At 39.5% G+C, this 20,912-nt stretch overlaps 2 protein-coding genes across 2 annotated transcripts in view; one reads left to right on the top strand and one right to left on the bottom strand.

The window, feature by feature from the left end:
- Positions 1 to 11,903, bottom strand: part of LOC128371649 (serine/threonine-protein kinase PAK 3) — a 38,725-nt gene extending 26,822 nt beyond the window's left edge. The window contains exons 1-2 of the mRNA XM_053332015.1: positions 11,883 to 11,903; positions 11,665 to 11,757 (exon numbers count right to left, since the gene is read on the bottom strand). The gene's annotated coding sequence lies outside the window, so the exon portion shown is untranslated. The remainder of the gene's footprint in view (positions 1 to 11,664; positions 11,758 to 11,882) is intronic.
- A 937-nt stretch (positions 11,904 to 12,840) lies between these two features.
- Positions 12,841 to 20,075, top strand: mepcea (methylphosphate capping enzyme a). Its single transcript, XM_053332007.1, has 5 exons — positions 12,841 to 13,230; positions 13,866 to 15,730; positions 18,349 to 18,567; positions 18,710 to 18,833; positions 18,928 to 20,075. Exons 2-5 carry the CDS (start codon positions 13,913 to 13,915, stop codon positions 18,960 to 18,962), a joined length of 2,196 nt encoding a protein of 731 aa, XP_053187982.1. The 5' UTR covers positions 12,841 to 13,230; positions 13,866 to 13,912; the 3' UTR covers positions 18,963 to 20,075.
- The last annotated feature ends 837 nt before the right edge of the window (positions 20,076 to 20,912 follow it).

Below are 20,912 nucleotides of genomic sequence, written 5' to 3' on the forward strand. Positions count from 1 at the left end.
ATCCATCCGTCAGCCTCGGGACTACAGACCCAAAATAGCATTGGTCCTTTTTATGTTCCAGTGTTGCCACTGCAGCTGCTGCATTTCTCCAGGACTTACACACACTCACACACACACACACACAAGGCCCGTGCAAATGCCACCATTGATTCTAACACCTCCCCATCAATAAAGATGCTATTTGTGAGGCACAAGGGAGTGCATAGAGAGATGATGGGATGTAGAGGGGGTGTATATGATCATACAAAACATGTCCACCCCATCTGATGCAGGCATCCATTTCTATCTCGCCCTCACAGTCAGACTGCTGATAAAACAGCTGCCTCCTTAGCAGACCAGAATGCAGAGTGGAAGAAGGGAAAAAAGGCTACAAAGCACCCCTACATACACAGCCTCCCCCTCCTCTCCTCTCCTCCCTCCTCTGCCTTCCCCCTCCACATCCCCTATTGCATACACAGAGAGGGAATTACCTGAAATATGTCTTCACATTCTCTTGCTCAGTGTTTCGCCTTTGAGCTTGGAGCTCTGGTAGATTCATCGTCAAGCGTACGGTCCTAATGACAGTTTAAAGGCAGGATTGCCATTCTCTTGTCAGACCAGTTCCTGACCCCAAAAGCAAGCTTGTTCGGCAGGCTGGATGCTTCACTGGCTGATCACTGTTCCCTAGCCCATGATGTCATCCACCCTGCTTTGCCCATTGGCTGAGAGGCTGAATATTAATGCAGGCAGCAGGTCTGGGGGAGGAGGCAGCCAACGGACAGACTGAGTTAGTTTTCTGTTTGACAGACCAAACCTGCTGAGTGAGAAGCCCAGGAAGGAGGGATCTTACATCCAGCACAAATTCTTTTCTTTTGCCAACTTGTAAAGTTGTGGTCTGTGTGTTAACCTCTTAATGCCACACGGAAGCTTCTAAAAGTTGAGACATAAATTGTAAATTCAACAAAATGTATAAATTTGAACTGACAAAGCCTCTATGCTACCTTATAGTTACAGTTACAGCATCAAAATCTGTAGACCACATGAAATCATACATATATATATAAGTATTCATACTAAAAGTATAATCAAACATAATAATCATGTGCCATATCCTATTCTATTTCCACAAGACATTTTCATTGATCATTCTTAGTACAAAAAGCTACATAAGCTGAAATGAGATTCTAGCATTGTACACAAATTTATCAGATACAGTACATCATCCAAACTTTCACATTTATCTATGGTACATAGACTAGTCTTCTTTTTGTGTAGGAAGACGGAAGCTTTCTTTAAAAATGATCTTAGTCCCCACAATAAATAGAAATAAACATCTGCCAACTCTGTATAGGTTTTTTGTCACTGTAATAGGTGAAAGATTGATTTCAAAGAAGATACCTCACTGCAAAAGGGATCATTTTTTACATGCATTAAAGGCGCAATGTTCTGCACATTTCTGGCAAAACCATGTGCTGCTGAAGTGATGCTGCTAAATTAAAAACAAAAATAGGTAATTGTGCTGCATTTTTACCCAAATATCTTTTGTCTGCTGATAACAACTACTGTAAGTTAAATGTCTGACAGAATATCAGATTTATTTCGACTCCAGCTTCCATGACAGGGGACTTTTTTCCCTGCAAATTTAGAAAAAAATCCAAAATATAACCAGAATTTATCTGCCAAACGGCAACATAATATTTTTTCAGAGTATGCAGGCGGACACAACAACCAAAATATTCACTGCATTTGCCCTAATTTGCCTATGATGTCATCTTTTTCCTCTATCTCACCTGTGATTGGCTGACTGGCACAGCATCTGCTCAGTCTCATGGCTAGTACTTCTAGCCCAAGGTGGAGGCCTATCTGAGGCTCTGTGAATCATGGCTGGTTGTCCTGACAACCCCTGTAATGTCGATTCCTGGTTGGAGAGTAATATGGCTGTTCAGTGACGGTGTACACTCAAATGGAGAATCTGATGATTAATGGAAGACAATACCCCTTGAAATCATTTACAACCTTTGATTTCTTAAATACATTTGTGAGAAACTAAACATAAAGAATACAACATATTTTCATAAAAGTGGGAGATTTTCATTTTTTCAGAGAACCATCACAGGTGATACTATTTAAGAAATCTGGAATAATCCAATGCACATCTTTTTTCAAGAGTTTTTCCTCCACTTTGCAGGAAGGTAAATGTTGCAATAGACAGACCTGATTAAACCCTGCCAGCACGGACAAGAAAGAGAAATGCAAATATGAATTTAGTTCAGCAGGGCCATGCAAACATTTTAAAGTGGTGACGACGGTTTGTGCGGACACCTGACAGCAGGCACTAAGGATCACTGTACACTTACACTGAGTAAGTGAGGCACACTTAACACATTTGAGTGTCAAAATGTCTCTAGATCTGAGACATCACAACTAGTATGAGAAAGCCTTTACATGTGACAAAAGTCTTTGTCTGTTTTACAGTGCAGGTGTTTTTATGTTATCAGTGCAATCCTCCTATTAGTTTCAGAACTGTAACCACTAAGTCAATAATTGTCCATACTTCCATGACTTTCTGTACATGTGACTGTAATTATGAATAGTCAGGGTCATAGAGGGGCTGCCCCAGCAATCATCTGCTTGATGGAGAGGAAATACCCCAGACAGGTCAGCTTTCCTTCACATGTCCAACATATAAAACACAATCTAAAGTCTGGACCAATTGCAGAGTCCCCATTAAACAAATCCACTGCTCTTTGTATTGAAGAAAAAACAGTGTAGACACAGAAACTCTGCAAACTCCACAGAGATTAACTCACCCCTGAGGTGACAGTGCTTACCACAACAGAAACCAGGATGGATCAATTCATGTCTTTTGTATTCTCAAATATTATTCAAAGGTTTTTTTTCCTTGGACCAAAGCAACCACATGCTTTGTGCTTTTGACCAATTACGCCATCCACTAAGGAGAGAATGTCATGGTATAATGAGTTTTCTTTTCACAGCTGTTATTTCATTGACTGTAACCCATCTACTACTATCTTGCAGACTTCATGTCAGTCCCCCTCAGCCAGTCAACAGGGTCAACCCCCTAATACTTATGTAGCCTAACACACACTCACTTCCCAACGTGGCTGCAGTGACGTAGACTCAAAATCATCTTTAACCTTTCATTTTGTAGATTCAAGTAGATTTAACAAGTGAAATGAACAAAGAATTATACATTTCACCTGGATTAACATGCTTACTCTCTTCTGTGAGAAGAGCAGGGGATCGCAACAATGATTAGAAAGGTCACAGACTTTCTACCACAGTCAGTGTTCATCCTTTCATAACCATTTGTGCCGTTGCCACATTCTTTAGACACACACTAACATTTATTTGCTTCCTCATTGTAGGTCACAACATGAGGAATGCATACATTTTCTATTCAAAGACCATCACCACAGACAGTAAATATCTTCAATTTATCCACAGTACGACTCTCTGCTTTCATCTTGTGTCTAAAACTATTGCAGTTCCACTGACATTCATGTGACTAAAGCAGTATCTTCTCTGTTCCCCATGTTGCACTGTATCTGCTGAATATGCGCTACTATTTACCTAAAAACTTAGCCGAGGAATACTCAAGGAAGATCATTTCCTCCAGCTTGGTGGTGCACACTCAGATCAGGAGCTGACAGGACAACCTGCAGCTGCAGTAAGGAGGAGCATGATTTACTAGTATCCATAGGCTGCTGCCAGTGATCAGGTTTATATAATGAATCCTATAAATATCCTCAGAGGCAGAGCACATCTCTGCGGTGACATTTTGTAATTAGCCCTGTCTAGTGTTGTGGGCAAAGTGTTGAAAATTGCTTTCAATATATATAATCTACATGCCTGTATAACCTATTCATATCCCGATTTATGATCTAATCAGTAACATACTCATGGAGGCTCCTTAAGACAGTATTGTAATCATATACACCTGAGTTTACAGCTCATCCTTTAACTTCAGGCATATGTTCCAGCTTTTTTCACTTTTCTGTTTAATATACCATGTCAGATTATTGCACCAGATTACAAACAACTGTATTTCATATCTATTGTCCTTAACTCATTGGCTGCCATCCATTTTCAGAGCAGAGCCCCATACTGCCAGCATTTTGACCGATATTTCAAGACCCACAGAATATTGGACTGTGTAAACACCGAAGGTACCAAAAGAAAGAGAGAAAAACATTAATTGACGTCAATGGCAGTGAACGGTTGTAATCAGATTGACGTCTATAGACGGCAATGGCAGCCAATGAGTTAATGAGAGTTATGTAAAGGACAAGTATAGAAATTACTATTCTAGGTTGATCGATCAGTCCATCACTTTGGTTAAGATGGAAGTACCTCGACAACCACTGAATGGATTGTAATGATAATTTGTACAGACATGTATTATCCCCAGAGGATGAACCAAACTATATGTTGGTGATCTACTGATTTTCCTTCTAGTACCATCGGCAGGTCAGATTGACAATTATTTTTCAATGGATTATTCAAAAAATGTGTGCATTTTTAAGAAGTATTGCTTCACGTTTTTACTACTACAGAGTCCCATTAATTTACCATCTCTGTAAGGCAAGCAATAAATTCTATCCAAATGTCATACACCATTTGCTTGGAATAAGACTGTTTGTCATATGACTGTTGAATTTCATCACTGCTAATATGTAGCAGCATTTCCTGATAATCCTTCTACATTGGTCCAAGAGGAATTTAACATTCTGCAAAATGGAAGGAAGAAATTTGAGATGAAAGGTTCTTTGGTCTAGAATCAAATAATCGCAGCAGTAGCCAATCACTACTGTATAAACCATATCAAATTATGGTTTCGATTATCATATTATGGTAGAGCTCACTCTCCCTTGGGAGCAGAGGTAGAGGGAAGCTTGAGAGAGACATGCAAGGTTCGCAGGAAATGATGGTATATGAGAAGAGATGAAGTGTGCAGGTGAATCCCACTGAACTTAACTTCTCTTTCCGCTGTTGGCATCAATAAGATCTCTTATCTCTCACCTGCACCAGATCCATTCAAGCAGAGGTTGCAATTATGTGTAATTGCTGTTTGGATTGATAAAGTATCATCACAATGTATTGCATAAATGCTCCACCAACAAAAGGTAGAGCAATATACATGTGTAAGGGCTCTGATCACTGTGGGTAAACAGAATGAACAGGGCTGGTGTGGACAGTGTATTAAATGCTCTTCATTTTACTACATCAGATTAACTTTGGTAAACCCTTCCCTGTTAAGTTGGCACGTCAAAGATAAAGGGTCACGCTGATCCATGCTACAGCTACATTCACAAACAGGAAACTATTTTTGTGTGTTGGCTGCAGCAGAAATTACCCCCAAAGGAATTTAATTGAGGTTAGTAGGACTTTATCCTGCTGATTGTGGGTAACCTATTGACAGGTTACCAATGGTTTTACAAGAGCTCATTAAGTCTATTCCCCATTTTTCCAACAGTAAAAAACACTGACAGCTGAGTACAGTAATTACAGATTATAGCATGGTTCAATGTTGTGCACTTAACACCGTGGCTCTTTTAAATGTAGGCTATGTTAGATGTTTCAACTTGCTTTCATCTGACTATGTTTTAGACTATGAATGCTAGTTTGTGCCATAAAGCACAACTCTTTTATCCCTACACCGTTATATGTGGTTACCCACAACAGGGCTGATGTGTTTGTGCATTTGCAGGGAGGTCTTATTGACATTTTGCAGTATGATGAGTTTAATGTGAACTGAGTAGTTCCCCTCTATATGTACTACATGATGACTTTGTTTTTGTTGCCAACTTCTAAAGTGATGTCCAATCTCATCCTGCTGTTAAACATTTGGCTTGAATTTCGACCATTACACTACAACTTTAACCATTTAACATAACCTCTGGATTGTAACACAGTCTGGTAAATCCGTTCCTAAGAGGGATTTGGGGATTTTTATTATGACATTTGTGTGACAGTGGATTCTACAGTTTACAAATCCATTTTACACTTAAATTATTTTAGACTTTAAAATACTCCAGACTATTTGGTGTTGGCAATATGCATTTAAAACAGCATCATTTTAAATGGTAACATGTAACATTCAAGGCTGTTAACTAGATGTTGTGACTAAAAAGTACATCAACATAAAATGACCTGCCTAAAGGTCACCATACCATCTTATGAATTTTTTATTGGTCTTAAATTATGTAGAGCTGTTTATCCAATTGATCAACAACAGACAAGCCAGTAAGCATAAAGTAAAGGTTTATGAATTATAGCCTAAAATCATTCAACTGAACAACTTGTTAGTATAGATTAACAATGGAGGTTTATCATTCAGTGTACTAGTGTGAAATCGCACAAATTGAAACAGGGAATTGGCTCTGATGCTGTTGAGAAGATGCTCGCTCAGAGGCGCACCTTTGAATGTAAAACAGGAGTGGGAAGGCAAATGAGTAGCCTCTAGGGATTAGAGAGAGGGGTTTAGTATGAGCGCTTATAAAGGTCAGTTATTATTCAGTTGTTATACAAGTATTATCAAAAGGCTGCCAGTGGTCAGCGGCAATAGCAGCATTAACACAAAATGTAGGGCAATTCAACATTTTTTGATAAAAAATATTTTATTTTTAGTACAGTGCACGCTCCATGCGTTAGGGGTATAGCTTACCCTGATTATGCTAAATTAGGTTACCCCATAGTTTTCTTTACATCTATTAACCTTGTCACCATGTTAATATGCAACAGTGTTCCTTGCACAAACACACATTTCACACACTGCCTTCGCTTATAGATATTCACAAATCCAAAGTATCCATATTCACGGCACCTTTGCTGACTTTTCTGAGCTGAATATACCCCGCTGCCCTCTTTAACTCTGCTCACTTGCCTGTCCTCAATCAAAGCCTTGTGTCAATATTAATCAGTGCATGGCGGCCTGACACAGGATCACCTATCAGCTATCTGAGGCCAACACAACACAAAAGTCCTATCTATGACAACAGTGGTCTGAACAAGCCCCTCCCACTGACAGCTGGCTTATTGTGTGCTGTGCCTCTGAAGCGGCCTTGTTTCCCTTTGCTTGGACAGTTCAATAACTAATCTCAATGCAGCCAGCAGCATATAGCTTTGAAAATGAGGAGGGCAGGCCCAATGGAGAGTCATAATCTGTTGTCATTGTTGTGTCGGGTAACTGGGTATACCTAGGATACCTTTCCAGGTCAGATGAGGACTCATAGATGAGTCGGAAACTGTGTACACACCTGTGCTGCACATGACCAAATAAAAAATATAGTTCAATACAGAGTTTAAGCAGAATGATATTTCCTATTTGCTGTGAAGCTAGTATCTTATTCCCTTGAGTGCCCATGTGCTCAAGACACATTTTCATGAATTTTTAATGAGCAGGCACCCAAAAATGTCCTTGTGGGCTATTGTGACATCTAATCAGGATACCTTTCTTTTATGTTATTCAAATTCAAAAACTGTTGTGTTTTATTTAGCCAACAGTGTGCTCTGTACCAATCTTAGGGAGCACCTAACCTTATTAATCCAACATTGATTTAATCAATACATTGTTTTTTTCATTTTTTGCAGAATAACTTGGTTTGTAATCAAATTAATTCCATCAAAAGGTTATTGTGGTATATTTGCAATTATTCCTCCCATGATTGTAAACAACATTTTGATCTGTCATTTTATCATCCACCACAATAATGAAACCAAGAAAAGGGCAGGTATAGTTCTGTCTCCACCCTTCTGCTCATTCATCCATTGCATCTCAGTCACTCAATTTTGATTAAGCTCAGTGGGAAAGATGGGATAAGCTCCAGGAGGGCAGGATGTAATGAAAATCATCAAGTTGATAATGAGTATAAACAGAAATTTAAAGTTAAATTCAAGTAAAAAGTGACAGTAGTACATTCTTATTTGAATACATTATATTTTAATTATTATTGTCTAATACTGCCATTTGTTTGTCCGCCACACATTATGACTATATTTACTTAATTGATTTACTTTCAGAGCACCACAGATCAGTTCACGGATAAGTATGTCATATCTCTGATAAACTCATGAGTTCAATTAGAATGACATCACATGTAAAATCTGACCCGGACTCCCAGCAGAAGAAAACAGCGAATCACCCTGATGTTGCTGCACAGAGGGCACGCGAGCAGCCCCCCTCCTCTGTCACATGCAGGCTAATGAACAGCAGGCTCGTGCTCTTGATGCAGGAGCCTTTTGGGCCACAAGAACCATGTGTACTCACCACTTTCTGCTTGGACACACATAAACAATGGGGCACGTCTGGAGTGCTTGGGGCCCAAACCCTGAGGAAGGGCAGATGGTGCCCGGGATCGAGGACCGCACCCCCATTAACATGAGAAAAGAGAGGGACAGAGGCGGGGGAACAGGTACCCTCTCTCCTATTTTCTTCCTCTATAGAGATTAGAAAGGGGGTGACTCATTTACCCAACAGAGTCTGTGGTGCAGATTTGGCACCCAATTAGAAGCACACTGTCAGCTCAAAGGCAGAGAATATCAAGTATGAGGATCCCATTTGAAAAAGTGCTATCTATAGTTGCATAAAAAATGCACAATTATTCTTATCCATATTTAAGAGTTCGAGTTCATCACTTATTTAAGAAACTTCATTTTGCATTTGCTGTATTAGCTTCTAAGAGCAACTGACTCGAGATTATATTTTTAGTACATCATGGGTGAAAACTAAATATTTGAGACATATTTTCCTGTATGTGTTTCCTGTGTGTTTAGAGTCTTTAGAGATGTCAGCAGTATTAAATAAACAGTCATATGATGGCTCTTTTTTAATTAATTATATTCCTAAGCTTAAATGCCAGCAGGTGGTTAAGTCAGTGAAATGTTATGGCGTTAAATCATAACACATACTGGGTTTTTATGTTTCTAACAGAAATCTGCAGCTGGCAAAGCTTTTTTGTGTGCAAAAGATGGAGTTTAAGCCACTAGATTATATATGAATTATTGTTTGGGAATAAATATTGCTGTTAAAATAGTTAAAAATTGTTCATTGTCTCTAAATGTCGTATAGCTATTTTCAAATTTCATTTTTTTGTCTCTCAGCTTACAGTGATAATTTATACAAGTGCCGGAAATTATTCCTTAGACATTTTTTAATAATAATAACTTGTTTGCAGAAATGTTGCAAAGGATTTTTGAGTATACTCAACTAATGGGCAGTGAAGTTGAAGTTGATTACTCTCCCAGAAGTAGAGCTGTTATTTGGACTTGCCTGGCTGAGTGGCTTTGGTTGATTTTGATAACTATCCTGAACCACCATGTGTTTTTGCACCCTGTTATCATCATCATCCAAGACTGAATTGGTCATGTGTTTTTAGGACTTATGTACAGTGCATTCAGGAAGTATTTAGACCCTTTGAAATTGTAATCGAAAACCTTATTGAATACTTATTATACTCTCTTTACTTATTATACTTTCCATATGCTTGTGTTATGTAGCACACAGAACAGGAGGAAATGTGTGTAAAGGGACTTTGTAGAGTTGTTGAAGATGATGGAGCGGTCCACTCAAGTCCAACAACAAGAAGCATTGCCCTTTTTATTAAGGAACAGAAGCAAATGTTTACTAATTGTTCTTATTAATCTCTTGCATTCAGAAATAAACAAACTTAATGGGAAAGCAGAACTACAACATTTAAGGTTTAAAATTGCCGCAATACAACAATGAAATCATTATTACCAATCTAACACATAATGAGGAGGTAGGGGATGTTGTACAGCCAACTGTTGTACAGTTCACATTCTGTCTCCCTCTAGTGGTTACTTGAAGGAAAGCTGGACTCTAAAGTAAATCCAGAAGTGCATTGAGAAAACCTTCAAACTTCAAACAGAAAATCTCAAAACGTTATTGCTTTTTATACAATTTCAACAGGCATGGCAGGTCATTTAGAATCTAAGCTTTTATGTGATACATAAATTGTTCAAGCTGTATCACAGCATGTTCAGGAGAGCAGTCAGTTTGCAAGCTTGCTATGGATGGAATACGTTTATATTTTATTTTATTTATTTAATCTTTATTTAGTGAGGCAATCCCACTGGGAGTAAGATCTCTTTTCCAAGAGAGACCTGAGAAAAGCACATTCATAAGACAAGCGCACAATCAGCAGACAGAAACACCACCGCTACACAATATGCAAGGAATTAATAAAAACAGTGACAAGAATCATAAAAACCCATCAGATACTAAAGTTTTAAAATCTTCAAGAGAAATGTAAGACTCAAGTTTGAGGGCAGTTTGAGATACATGTGGACACAAGAACAAGGAGCAGGCTAATGTCCCTCCTTCTTTTAGGGAAAATTAGGCAATTTTAATGTTTGAAAGGTTTTTTTTGTGTGATGTAATTTTGTTTTAAACAGCATTTATGGTATTTTAGAAGGCAGTAACAGATGACAGATGAGTCAAAGTGAGGTCAAAACAAGGCTGTAAGTCATAGAGACTTTATGTGGTTTAAGCAGCACTGACAAGCTACCCTAAACCATGAGCATATGTGCCACATGTTTACAGTGAGGCATTTAGGAGACTTTCAAACCTATCAGATGTGTTCTTTGTGAATGAAATATTCTAAACCCTATATTAAAAATATATTTTTCTTCAAATCAGTATGTTCTATTTTTAGCTGTATCCACATTGTATTGTTACAAAACTAAACTGGTTGATAAAAATGAAATGATGCACACTCTCATCTATCTTACCATGCTTTATTCCCCAAAATGTTACTGGCTATTTAGCATTCATCACTGTGCATCACCTTGATGTCATTCTTTGATAATTTATTTCCTCATCAGGATTGTTTTAGCATTAATGAAGCTGGGGGGGAAAAGCTGAAAATGTTTAGGGTGCAAAGTACAGAAGAGTTGTGCAATGTGTTTAAATTTTAACTTGTATTGAAGCTAACACTGGTCTGCGCCAGGTTGACGCAACTGAATTGCCACTATAAAACTTCACACCTTAGTTATTATTTGCAGACCTTCAACAATTCTCCTCATAGTAACACTTAATCTGGCATTGAGCTACTGCACTGACTGACAAAATACTCAGCAGAATGTCCCTTTAATATTTTCTGCATCTTTATAGATCATACCACTAATTACCTGAAAGACTTATACTGATATATTAACTTAGATAGAAATGAACTGAACATAAAGCTGATTGTTAGCGTGAGACCAATTAAACAAAGTAAGACCTCTTCATGCAATATAATGGAAAATGTCATAACACAAAGGAACTTTCCCTACCACGTAGTTTGCATGGACTCCGGAGACAGTGATGCTTATCAATGTTATTTTTTTGTGTGATGTAATTTTGTTTTACTGTATGATCATAAAACAGCATTTATGGTATTTTACAAGGCAGCAACAGATGAACGATGAGTCAAAGTGAGGTCAAAACAAGGCCGTAAGTCATAGAGACTTTATGTGGTTTCAGCAGTTTGCTATCCTAAACCATGAGCATGTGTCTTTAACCAGGACTTAACCAAATCTTGTCAGCTGAGATGCCACCCTGTTACCTCAGCAAAATATAATTTTGGTTCATATCCAGACTGCTACTTTCAGGTTTACTCACAACACTGATTAGGGAAACAATGATAAGGTGAACAATCTTACCTTGAAAATTGTGGCCTTGGAGTTGACTGTGCTGGTGTCATCAGCACCAAAACACCAAAAACTGATCTGTGGATTGTAGCCATGGCTGTGAGGCTGTGGTGAATAAAATAATAGAAAGTCTGAGTTTAAAAGTGACACAGCAATTTCCAAAATATTCAATTCAGAGAACCATCAATTAAGTTTGTTATATTCTAGCAATGTTTTGTTAACAATCTTACCGCAAGCTTGATGCTGAATTCACATTTCACAAACCATGTTACTTAAATCTCTCCTAGACCTGTGCAGAGAGAAGACAAAGAAGACACATTTTGGAACTATGTTGCCTTAATATCAAAACTGCCAAAAAAATAAATTAAAAAAATGGCTGAAATGATTGGTTGATTAATCATTCCACGTACAATGAATCATTAGATATGAAACTGGTTAATCAGGCAGGTGATTTATGCAAAAACATTCACTAATCTGTTCATTATTTTCTTGAATAACTGGGTTAGGGTTAGGGTTAGCCCTAACTCTAACCCTTTAAAATGTTGATTACTGTTTCCAAAAGTCCAAGCAGTTTGCTATACTTCAAATCAAAATAGATGGTGATTAATTATACAATAATCAACTAATCGAGCAATCGTTGCAGATCTATACTAGTTTTGGACTGCTGTGCAGACAAAACAGATTATTTGACATTAATGTGTGCTCTGAGAATGAGGCTATTTTTCAGTCCTATCTTAAATTTGAAAATTGAACAACAGAGTGATCAAGACGAAAACTCTTCCCCTCTTTAGTGACAATAAAGACGTTAAATATCCTCTTCTACAATATGTCATATAGGCTACTGCACATCAAAATATTCATCTTAAAGTTTGCACAAAAAAGTTTGTAAAAAACACACCAACAATAACAAAAAGGATTTACAGTTCATATGAAGATTTTACTTTAAAAAAAAAAAAACAGGCATTCATACTTTTTAAAGCTTTTGGATTTCATGAATCAATGAACCATGTACTGTAGGACCTCCTAAACCAAGCAGTTTAAATCTTAATCTTCCGTAAATTTGCTTTCACGGATATACACAGCCAATGAAATGTAACATCTAGCTGGTAATTCAGTGTAGAGTTCTCTGCTACTATTCCAAAAAATGATTTCTAGACTAATGTTCACCAACAACAAGCACTTCCAGCCTTAGAGTGAAGCAGCTGATGATCAGAGACACATGATAAAGACAGAGTTCTCCTCTCCGCTCTGCCCACTCCACTCAGATCTCCGCCCCAGTCATCTTGGGCTGCAGCTCGGAGCCCGGATGCGCCGCCATGCCGACTCTATCAGCAAATGGAATAATTTATTCACCAACCTGGCTGACACTGGGCGACTAGGAGTTGACTGAACAAGTCGTCGGGGGCAGTTTGGAGGACAGAGGGGCCTTTATCGCGGGCAGACTAGCGCGGACGCTGCGTGTAGGTGTGTGTTTGTATTAATGCACAGACACTTGTGTGCTAGCCACGCTAACGTTAGCTCGAGTCGGGAGTAGTGCTGGGTAGTGACAGTCCGGCCGGAGGCGGGGAGAGCTGGGAGGTGAGACTGTTATTTGGATGGTGACTACACTGTTGACTGTACACGAATAGAGGGCCACCTGGTAGATGGTATCACTTTCATAAATGTAACTCACGGTTCACAGGGGGCTCGAGCGGCAGCATATCGAGGTTGGTAGTTGAACGCTGTGTTTTTTTTGTGGTCGGAGTGACGCTGAACGTTTACTCGACGTTTCTTCTGGCCCGCCAGAGAGAAGCTAGGAGCTAGCCTGCTAACTAGATAACTGTCCCAACACAGGGACTCACAAACTTTTCAGGTCAGTAACCCCCTGAGTAGATACGCCTCAGATGTCAGATCCTTACTTTGGTAATGATTTCGTGTCAGAGACCCTGTATGTACAATGGAGACTTTTGTTATTAGTGTCAGAGTATGTCAGGATAAGACACTAACCCTCATTTTTTTAAGGTGCAGGTCCCTGGACTTAAGTTTGAGATTCCCAGAGTATAACCTAGTACTGTAGTAGCTTTGGCCAACATATTAAAGCTGGTATGAGTGTTTTTACTAATTGGGAAGCCTCATTTAAAGTAATATTGTTCACCATGCTTGAAATTCTTTACACTATCCAGTTGATTATGCCTTTTTTTTTCATTTGAACACATGTTTTGTGTGACTTTCAGATCCAGAAAAATTTCCATGTCTGCATCAGCTCGGGAAATCAACCAAGATGTCTGTTGACGAAGATACAGTAAAAACTGGTAGTCCGCAGGCCAGCTCAGCTTCATCTCTGCAGCTCTCTGAATGTACTGGAAGTTACAGCAATATATCTGTGATGATGGAGGGTACAGCAGCCACCCCTGACTTAGCAGCTGCTTGTCCTGTCCTGGGAATGACGGCCTCACCGAAACACACCAGCACAACTGACACTCTTACGCAGTCAGAGAACGCTGGACAGAGCGCCGGAGCGAATGAGGATAACATCAATCGCAGGAACAGCTTTCATCATTCCAAACAGCAGCAGCAAACAAAGGTTACAAAACGCCGCAACACATCAAACTCTAGTTTCAAGCATCCCACATTCGGCAAGAGGAGACGAAGGGCCAACTCCGAGAGTGACTCCGTCCTGCCCACCAACTTCCTCTTGGGTGGGAACATTTTTGACCCTCTGAATCTCAACAGTCTGCTGGACGAGGAGGTCAACAGGGCACTGAATGCAGAGACACCCAAATCCTCCCCACTGCCAGCCAAAAGTCGAGACCCCGTGGAGATCCTCATCCCCAGAGACATCACGGATCCGCTGAACCTGAACAGTGGGATAGCAGACAGCAGTTTTCTGGTGTCCCCATTCAAGAGCGGTGGGAGGAAGAGACACCGCAACAGACACCATGGGGGAGGAGGAGGAGGAGGAGGAGGAGGAGGAGGGATTTCAACCACGCAGATCAACCACTCAGAATCAGGAAAAAGTGAGGTTAAAACCGGCGCGTCTACGCCACTTCCAGGTATGTTTGCGTCACGCTCTGCACTAGATGTCTCCAAAGAGTCAGACAGTTTCTCCAGTGTCACCGGGGATTCCCATGAGCACTCAGCCGACAACTCAGCCAGCTGTAAGGAGGAGTTGTCTGTATCGATGGAGGATTCCTCTCTCTCCATATCGGGGGGAACAAACCAGCACACAAGCAGACGCAAGCGAAGGCGCAACTCTGGCAAAATGGACACTCCTGTGACTCATTCTACCCCCATAGGAAAGTCAGGATTTGGAGAGAGGAGTTGCAATACTACAGGGGCACCAAGGAATTCTCAGTCCTTCCACACACCAAGGAGTGGTCCCAAATTTGGGTCAGGAGGTCGTCAGCACCAGCAGATGTACAACCAGGCAAAAGACCAACAGAAGAAGAAGTTCCAGTATGGAAACTATAACAAGTATTATGGCTATCGCAACCCAGGAGCAAGTGAGGACCCACGGATACGTGTGTTTCGTCCCAAATGGTTTGAAGGTAAAGACGTACTGGATTTGGGGTGCAACTCAGGCCATCTAACACTATATATTGCCAAAATGCTAAGACCTGCCCGCATATTGGGTCTTGATATTGACAGTGATTTGGTACATGCAGCCCGTAAGAACATCAGGCATTATCTGTCTGAGCTGCAGACCCAAGAGGCCAGGCGTGCAACGCAGGAGAAAAAGAACACTGAACAGGAGGAGGAGAGGAATGGAAATGCGAGTCACACAGCCAGTGAAAAGAAGCACAATGACGCTGAGAGCAGGGATGAAAATGGGAAACTATTGAAAGGAGAATGTGGCCCTGCAGAGGCTGTAAATGACAATGACTCCTGTCACACACATGAGACAGGGACCCAGAGGCTGGACAGCAAAGCAGAGGAAATGGAGAAGGAAGATGGTGATTCACCCCCCACTGATCGCTCTGTGAGCTGCTCTTTTCCTGTATCTCTACGGATCTCCAGGGGGCCCATCGCTGCACCTCCACTAACTGAAACATCCAGCACACGGCCTGGGGAGTTCCCCTCAAATGTGTCCTTTGTCAAGGTAAGGCAGCATCCTGTGTGAGCATTTGGTGGCAAGAGTATGAGATTTCCAGATGAAGGGCAGGACATATTTATTATTTCACAATTAGGTGTCATGTGATCATTAATACTACAGTGAAAGCATGACGTAAATAAACGTATCCACTGTCAAGCATTTTAAAACACACTCCAAAAGATGAAGGGAAATGCTGCGTGTTAGGGCAAAAACTATTTAGGACTGACTGACTCCGCAGGAGGACTTGATATAATTGAGTGCATCCACTTCCTCTCCCTGAAACATGATGATGAATAATAATGTTTTTGCTTCTAAACTGTGTATAGCACTGTCACTGCACAGTCAGTGCCATTATCCCATGTAGGGTGTGCCATGCATGCTGTTTATCTGGCCAAAAAACCTATTGTATCAACTTTGCCCTGAAAATATGGAATAGTAGTTTTGACCTGCAAGCAAAATTAAAATTATAAATGATGAAATGATAAATGAAGATGTTATAGATTTCAGATAAACAGCCTAAGTTGTAGTTGTACACCTTCAAAGAGGGATTGATCAAACAAGATCTTTTAAGGCATTTGTCAAAAAAGTTGATGATTGGATGCATTGTTGAAAGGTTTCAATAACTTTTAAATTTTAGGATGCATTAGGAAATCTATGGAAACATTGACAAAATCATACTTTACCTTTTTTGTACTTTTAATTAAATTCATTTTTTCTATTCTTATAAATTATGTTTTTCCCCTCCTGCCGGTTATTAAGATAATCTATAAATAAATCATGTTGGCCAGACTCTCTTTAAAGTTACACCCTGTAATGGGGAAGCTTCTACACCACCCACGTTCATTTTCTGTTCAGGTCATCTTCACTGAACTATGAGTATGGAGAGAATAATTACCATTTATTTGTCCACCACAAGTTTTTGTGTCTGTCACACACCATGGTGTGGGTGTTTCCAGCCTGAGGCTCACTCTTCTCTGAAGCTGCCAGTGGTGAAGTGAAAGATGGAAGCAGCAAAGAGGAACCAGTCTGTCTTCTCATTAGATTGATTCTGTGATACGGATGGACGCATTACAAATGGCATCGTCCTATAACGTGCCACCCTTGGCTGAGAATTTGACAAATTCTCTAACTTTTCTGTTTTCAGTATAAACGTTTCTCATGAAGGGTTCTATTATTCTAGTTCCTATTGAAGTTTCTTCACTTCACGGGCCTTGTGCCTAATGGGCTTTGTGTAGGCGGCTACATGAATTGGTCGGATGCATAAATGGTCATGTTTCTTGAAGGAAATCAATAACGGCCTCCTCCCCTGCTATGAGCACTAAAGATAATGACAGTCTAGTACAGAGCTTATCCTGTAAATCAGTGAAAAGCCTCAAGACAAGTGCCTGAGCCCCCTCAGCTTGCACAGTGCAAGATTCATTTTAGACAGAAATGTAAGGTTGTCCTTATTGCTAAATATATAATGATAGACAAAATATCCAATAACCATTTTATGCTGTTGCATTCATTCCCTCTGTTAGGGCTGCCCGTAAATAAATGCCACAAATTCCCAATGACAGCCTCAGTGTCTGGACCTTTGTAAATGAATCCCTGTTGTTCAAAGTACACACAATCTCAAATTTGAAAATTGTGAATTTGGCATTTTTAGTTTTTAAATGGCTTGAAATGATAAATGATTAATATATTTTTTAAGCCAATCTACTAATTGATTATCAACAACCCTTTTTGCAAACAGAAGCACTCATTACTCACTCTTACAGCATTTGTAAGTCAAATGGCTTCACAGAGCAGCAGTAAAATTTTGTGGCTATTTCTCCTCAGTGTGTTTGTAGATGTTGTTGCTGATGACCATTTGTTTAATCTTTATAAGGAAAGTCCAAAGAGTCAGAATCAATAAAAATGTTGTTTTTTTTTAAATGTACACTTAAAGCATGTGTTTTTTAAATCTTAATGGGAGCCTCTGTGTGGTAGACTTGTTTTTATGCGTCTTCTGTCCAGCACCTGAACAGAAACCTCTTTTTACTGTTTACCAGTAGTGTGGTTTCCCCTTCTGACCTGAAAACTGAAGCCTGATGTGAAAGTGAAAATATGAACTCTAGATAAATGGGTTGACCTTTACATTTTGTATTTATGACTTTTTCATGATCATCATTCAAATGACACTCTTGGATTATCGCCCTTGGTCATCCCTCTAATGTGTTGAGGAAAAAGTCTCCACTTTCTTAATAATAATGATGATAATAATAATAACGATGATGATGATGATGATGATGATGATGATGATGATGATGATAATAATAATGCTTTATTTTTGGATAGGGACAGTGCACATTAATGGACATCAATGTTAAACATCTCTGTTAACATGCCGGATTATAGCAAAACTGCTAATTTGCATCCGTAGTCCCAAATAAATGAATAAATAACTAGAAAAATACAAATAGAAGAGACAGCACATTCCAAATGCCCCCTCCCCACACCCCCCTCCCACACACAACAGACAACACGTTCCTCCCATACGTAGTGCGCTTGTGGGGAATCTCACAGTCTCCTCTATCACCAGCTCTGGTACTCAAACCTCCTGTTAATGCCATGTTTCTCACTGCACCTCTTCTCTCCATTAGGCCAATTATGTACTGGAGAACGATAATCTTCTTTTGACTCAGCGGGCAGAGTACGACGTGATCTTGTGCCTGAGCGTCTCCAAATGGGTTCACCTGAACTGGGGGGACAGTGGCCTCAAACGGCTCTTCAAGAGAGCCTACAGACATCTCCGTCCTGGAGGCATGTTCATCCTGGAGCCACAGCCCTGGGAGTCGTACGTGAGGAGGAAGAAGCTGACTGTAAGAAAATTAGATGACAGGGCTGTCCTGATACAAATAATCACTTCTTATAACAAAGCTAGTTTTGGTACATTCTGTTATTTCAAAATGTGGTTTGTTTGGCTGAAATCTTAAGAAAGACTTGTTTTCTCTCTTTTGACAGGATAATATTAGCAGGAATTATCACAGCATCTGTCTGAAACCTGACCAGTTTTCATCATACCTTATAAATGAGGTGGGCTTCGCCAGTTTTGAGCACCTTGGGGCCCCCAAGTGTTCAATAAGAGGTAATCCATTTATTTGTCAAAACAAATTGATGCTTTACATGTCATTCACCATTTTTATCTTGCCATGTTCAATTTTTCTTTTCCCTCACAACAGGTTTTCAGAGGCCAATCTACTTATTTCACAAATGACCGCTTCTGCCTTGGAGATCATTGAATGTGAGTAGCCTAAACCGCAACCATACATACAAACCAGCCAGCAGCCCCGGACTGTAAGGAATCATCTGAACAGTTACTCCAGCTTTTCAGATGCTACAGATGAAATTCATAAAGGAGAATGGGACCAAAAGTGGGATTCATTTCGTAAAGATGAGCTCAGTCAAGAAGAAAGAAGAAGCACCTATCAGAATCATTTGTCACTACAAGTATATTGAGAAAGTATGGAGTGAACTCCAATAAGACTCTTCAGTGTATGACCTGGAGCCAAACATCATACTTTGGCTCCAGACTGCAGAAGAGGTGCTCAGCTGATCATTTCCTTGGACTGTCCCCAGTGCTAATGACGCCCCAGTTTGATGCACGGCCATAACATGTTTGAATATCTCTGTCCATATATCTTTACTTTTATAACTGTGTTCTGTGCCACCATATCACTATACATCATACATATTAGGGTTGGTTGATTGGGCAGAATTTTCCAGTGCGCTACCACATCTGCAGAAGTGCAGTATACCAGTGGATTATAAAGCCATTAAACAGATCATATACAGACGTGATGTGTCTTGATAAGCCACACTGGAGGGCAGGTGGTTTATTCTATGCTGTGGAGATAACCTGCGCTGTAAATATTGCTGGTTACTAATGGCTTTGAAATCCTGCCCTTGGAGGTTAAATATTTGCAGCCACAAATCTGGTAAAGGCAGATGCATAATTGCACACAGACTTTGGGGATTTTTAAATTGGCTAAATAAAATCCACCAGCCTTAAATTCATTGTCACTAATAGGTGAGGTTTTTGCCCCATCTCCCAACCCTAATATATAGTTTGTTTTGTCATAATTTTGCAAAATAGGCCTTAAAGCTAAATGAACTTGAACCTGTTACAGAGCTCCTAAAATGTCTTACATTTTGCAATGAGTATAACAAAGTTCCTAAATTACACAAACCAATGATCCTATGAAGTGAAAAGTGATTTGTGTAAGTTATGAAAATGATCCATGATGACAAAAGTGTTCTCAGAACAACAAACATCCAGCGAAATACTGAATGTTAAACCCTAAGTGTACAGTTTTAAAGATGCTTTTTTTGGGACACCCTTAACAATGCAGTTATCAGATATTGGATTTGTTATTTTAATATGGACAACAGACTCCCATTTGGAGGAAAACGTATTATGCCAACTCAAACCTAAAACTTGAAGTGCAAGTTGGAAAATCAGATGTCTACATTTTCCAGAAAACATTTTTGGCTGTTTTTAAGTGGTGCAGATCACTTCATGGGATCTTTTAAGCCCTTTTCATACTCCATGCTAATGGTAGGGGGCACATTTGAGCTATGTTGACACTCTGTTGGCACAGCTCAAGATAATTCAGCACACAGACTATGAGGACTATTTTGCAAGGTGAATCTTTAGCATGCAGTGATCTTTTTTTTTTTTTTTTTTTTTTTTTTTTTTAATATGACAGTTAAGCCATAGCTCTACCTTTATACTGTATGTTGTTTACAGTGTCCTCTTTGAGGTTCTGATGGACAATATCATTGAGTGTAGAATTTAAGTAGCAAAGGACCTATTATTAATATGACTCGAGTTACGATAACCTCTTTAATACGGTATCTGACACATGCATCAGTACTGGATTCAAACAACATCATAAGTACTTTTCTAGCACCTGACTCAACTTAAGTAATACATTATTCTTAAAAAGACTGAAATATAACTATGACTTTTTTATACCAAATTTAGATAGTCATATGTTGTTTATATTGATGCACTCCCAAAATATCTTCTGGGTCTTTTGCTCTTGAATTTGATGAATATGCCATCATCATCTTTGTCTTTTACCCATTGAGGACACAAACAGTTATGAGTTACAGGTAGTCATTCTTTTGTGATTGTATCTTTATTGGTGTGCACTGCTCATCT

The sequence above is a fragment of the Scomber japonicus genome, chromosome 13 (genome assembly GCF_027409825.1).
Source record: "Scomber japonicus isolate fScoJap1 chromosome 13, fScoJap1.pri, whole genome shotgun sequence".
Classification (NCBI taxonomy): Eukaryota; Metazoa; Chordata; class Actinopteri; order Scombriformes; family Scombridae; genus Scomber; species Scomber japonicus.

Excerpts from the sequence above, each read along its gene's own strand:
- mepcea (XM_053332007.1), top strand. The coding sequence starts at position 13,913 with ATGTCTGTTGACGAAGATACAGTAAAAACTGGTAGTCCGCAGGCCAGC. Across the intron at positions 18,568-18,709 it reads TGAGGAGGAAGAAGCTGACT|GATAATATTAGCAGGAATTA; the intron begins GTAAGAAAATTA and ends CTCTTTTGACAG. Across the intron at positions 18,834-18,927 it reads CCCCAAGTGTTCAATAAGAG|GTTTTCAGAGGCCAATCTAC; the intron begins GTAATCCATTTA and ends CCCTCACAACAG.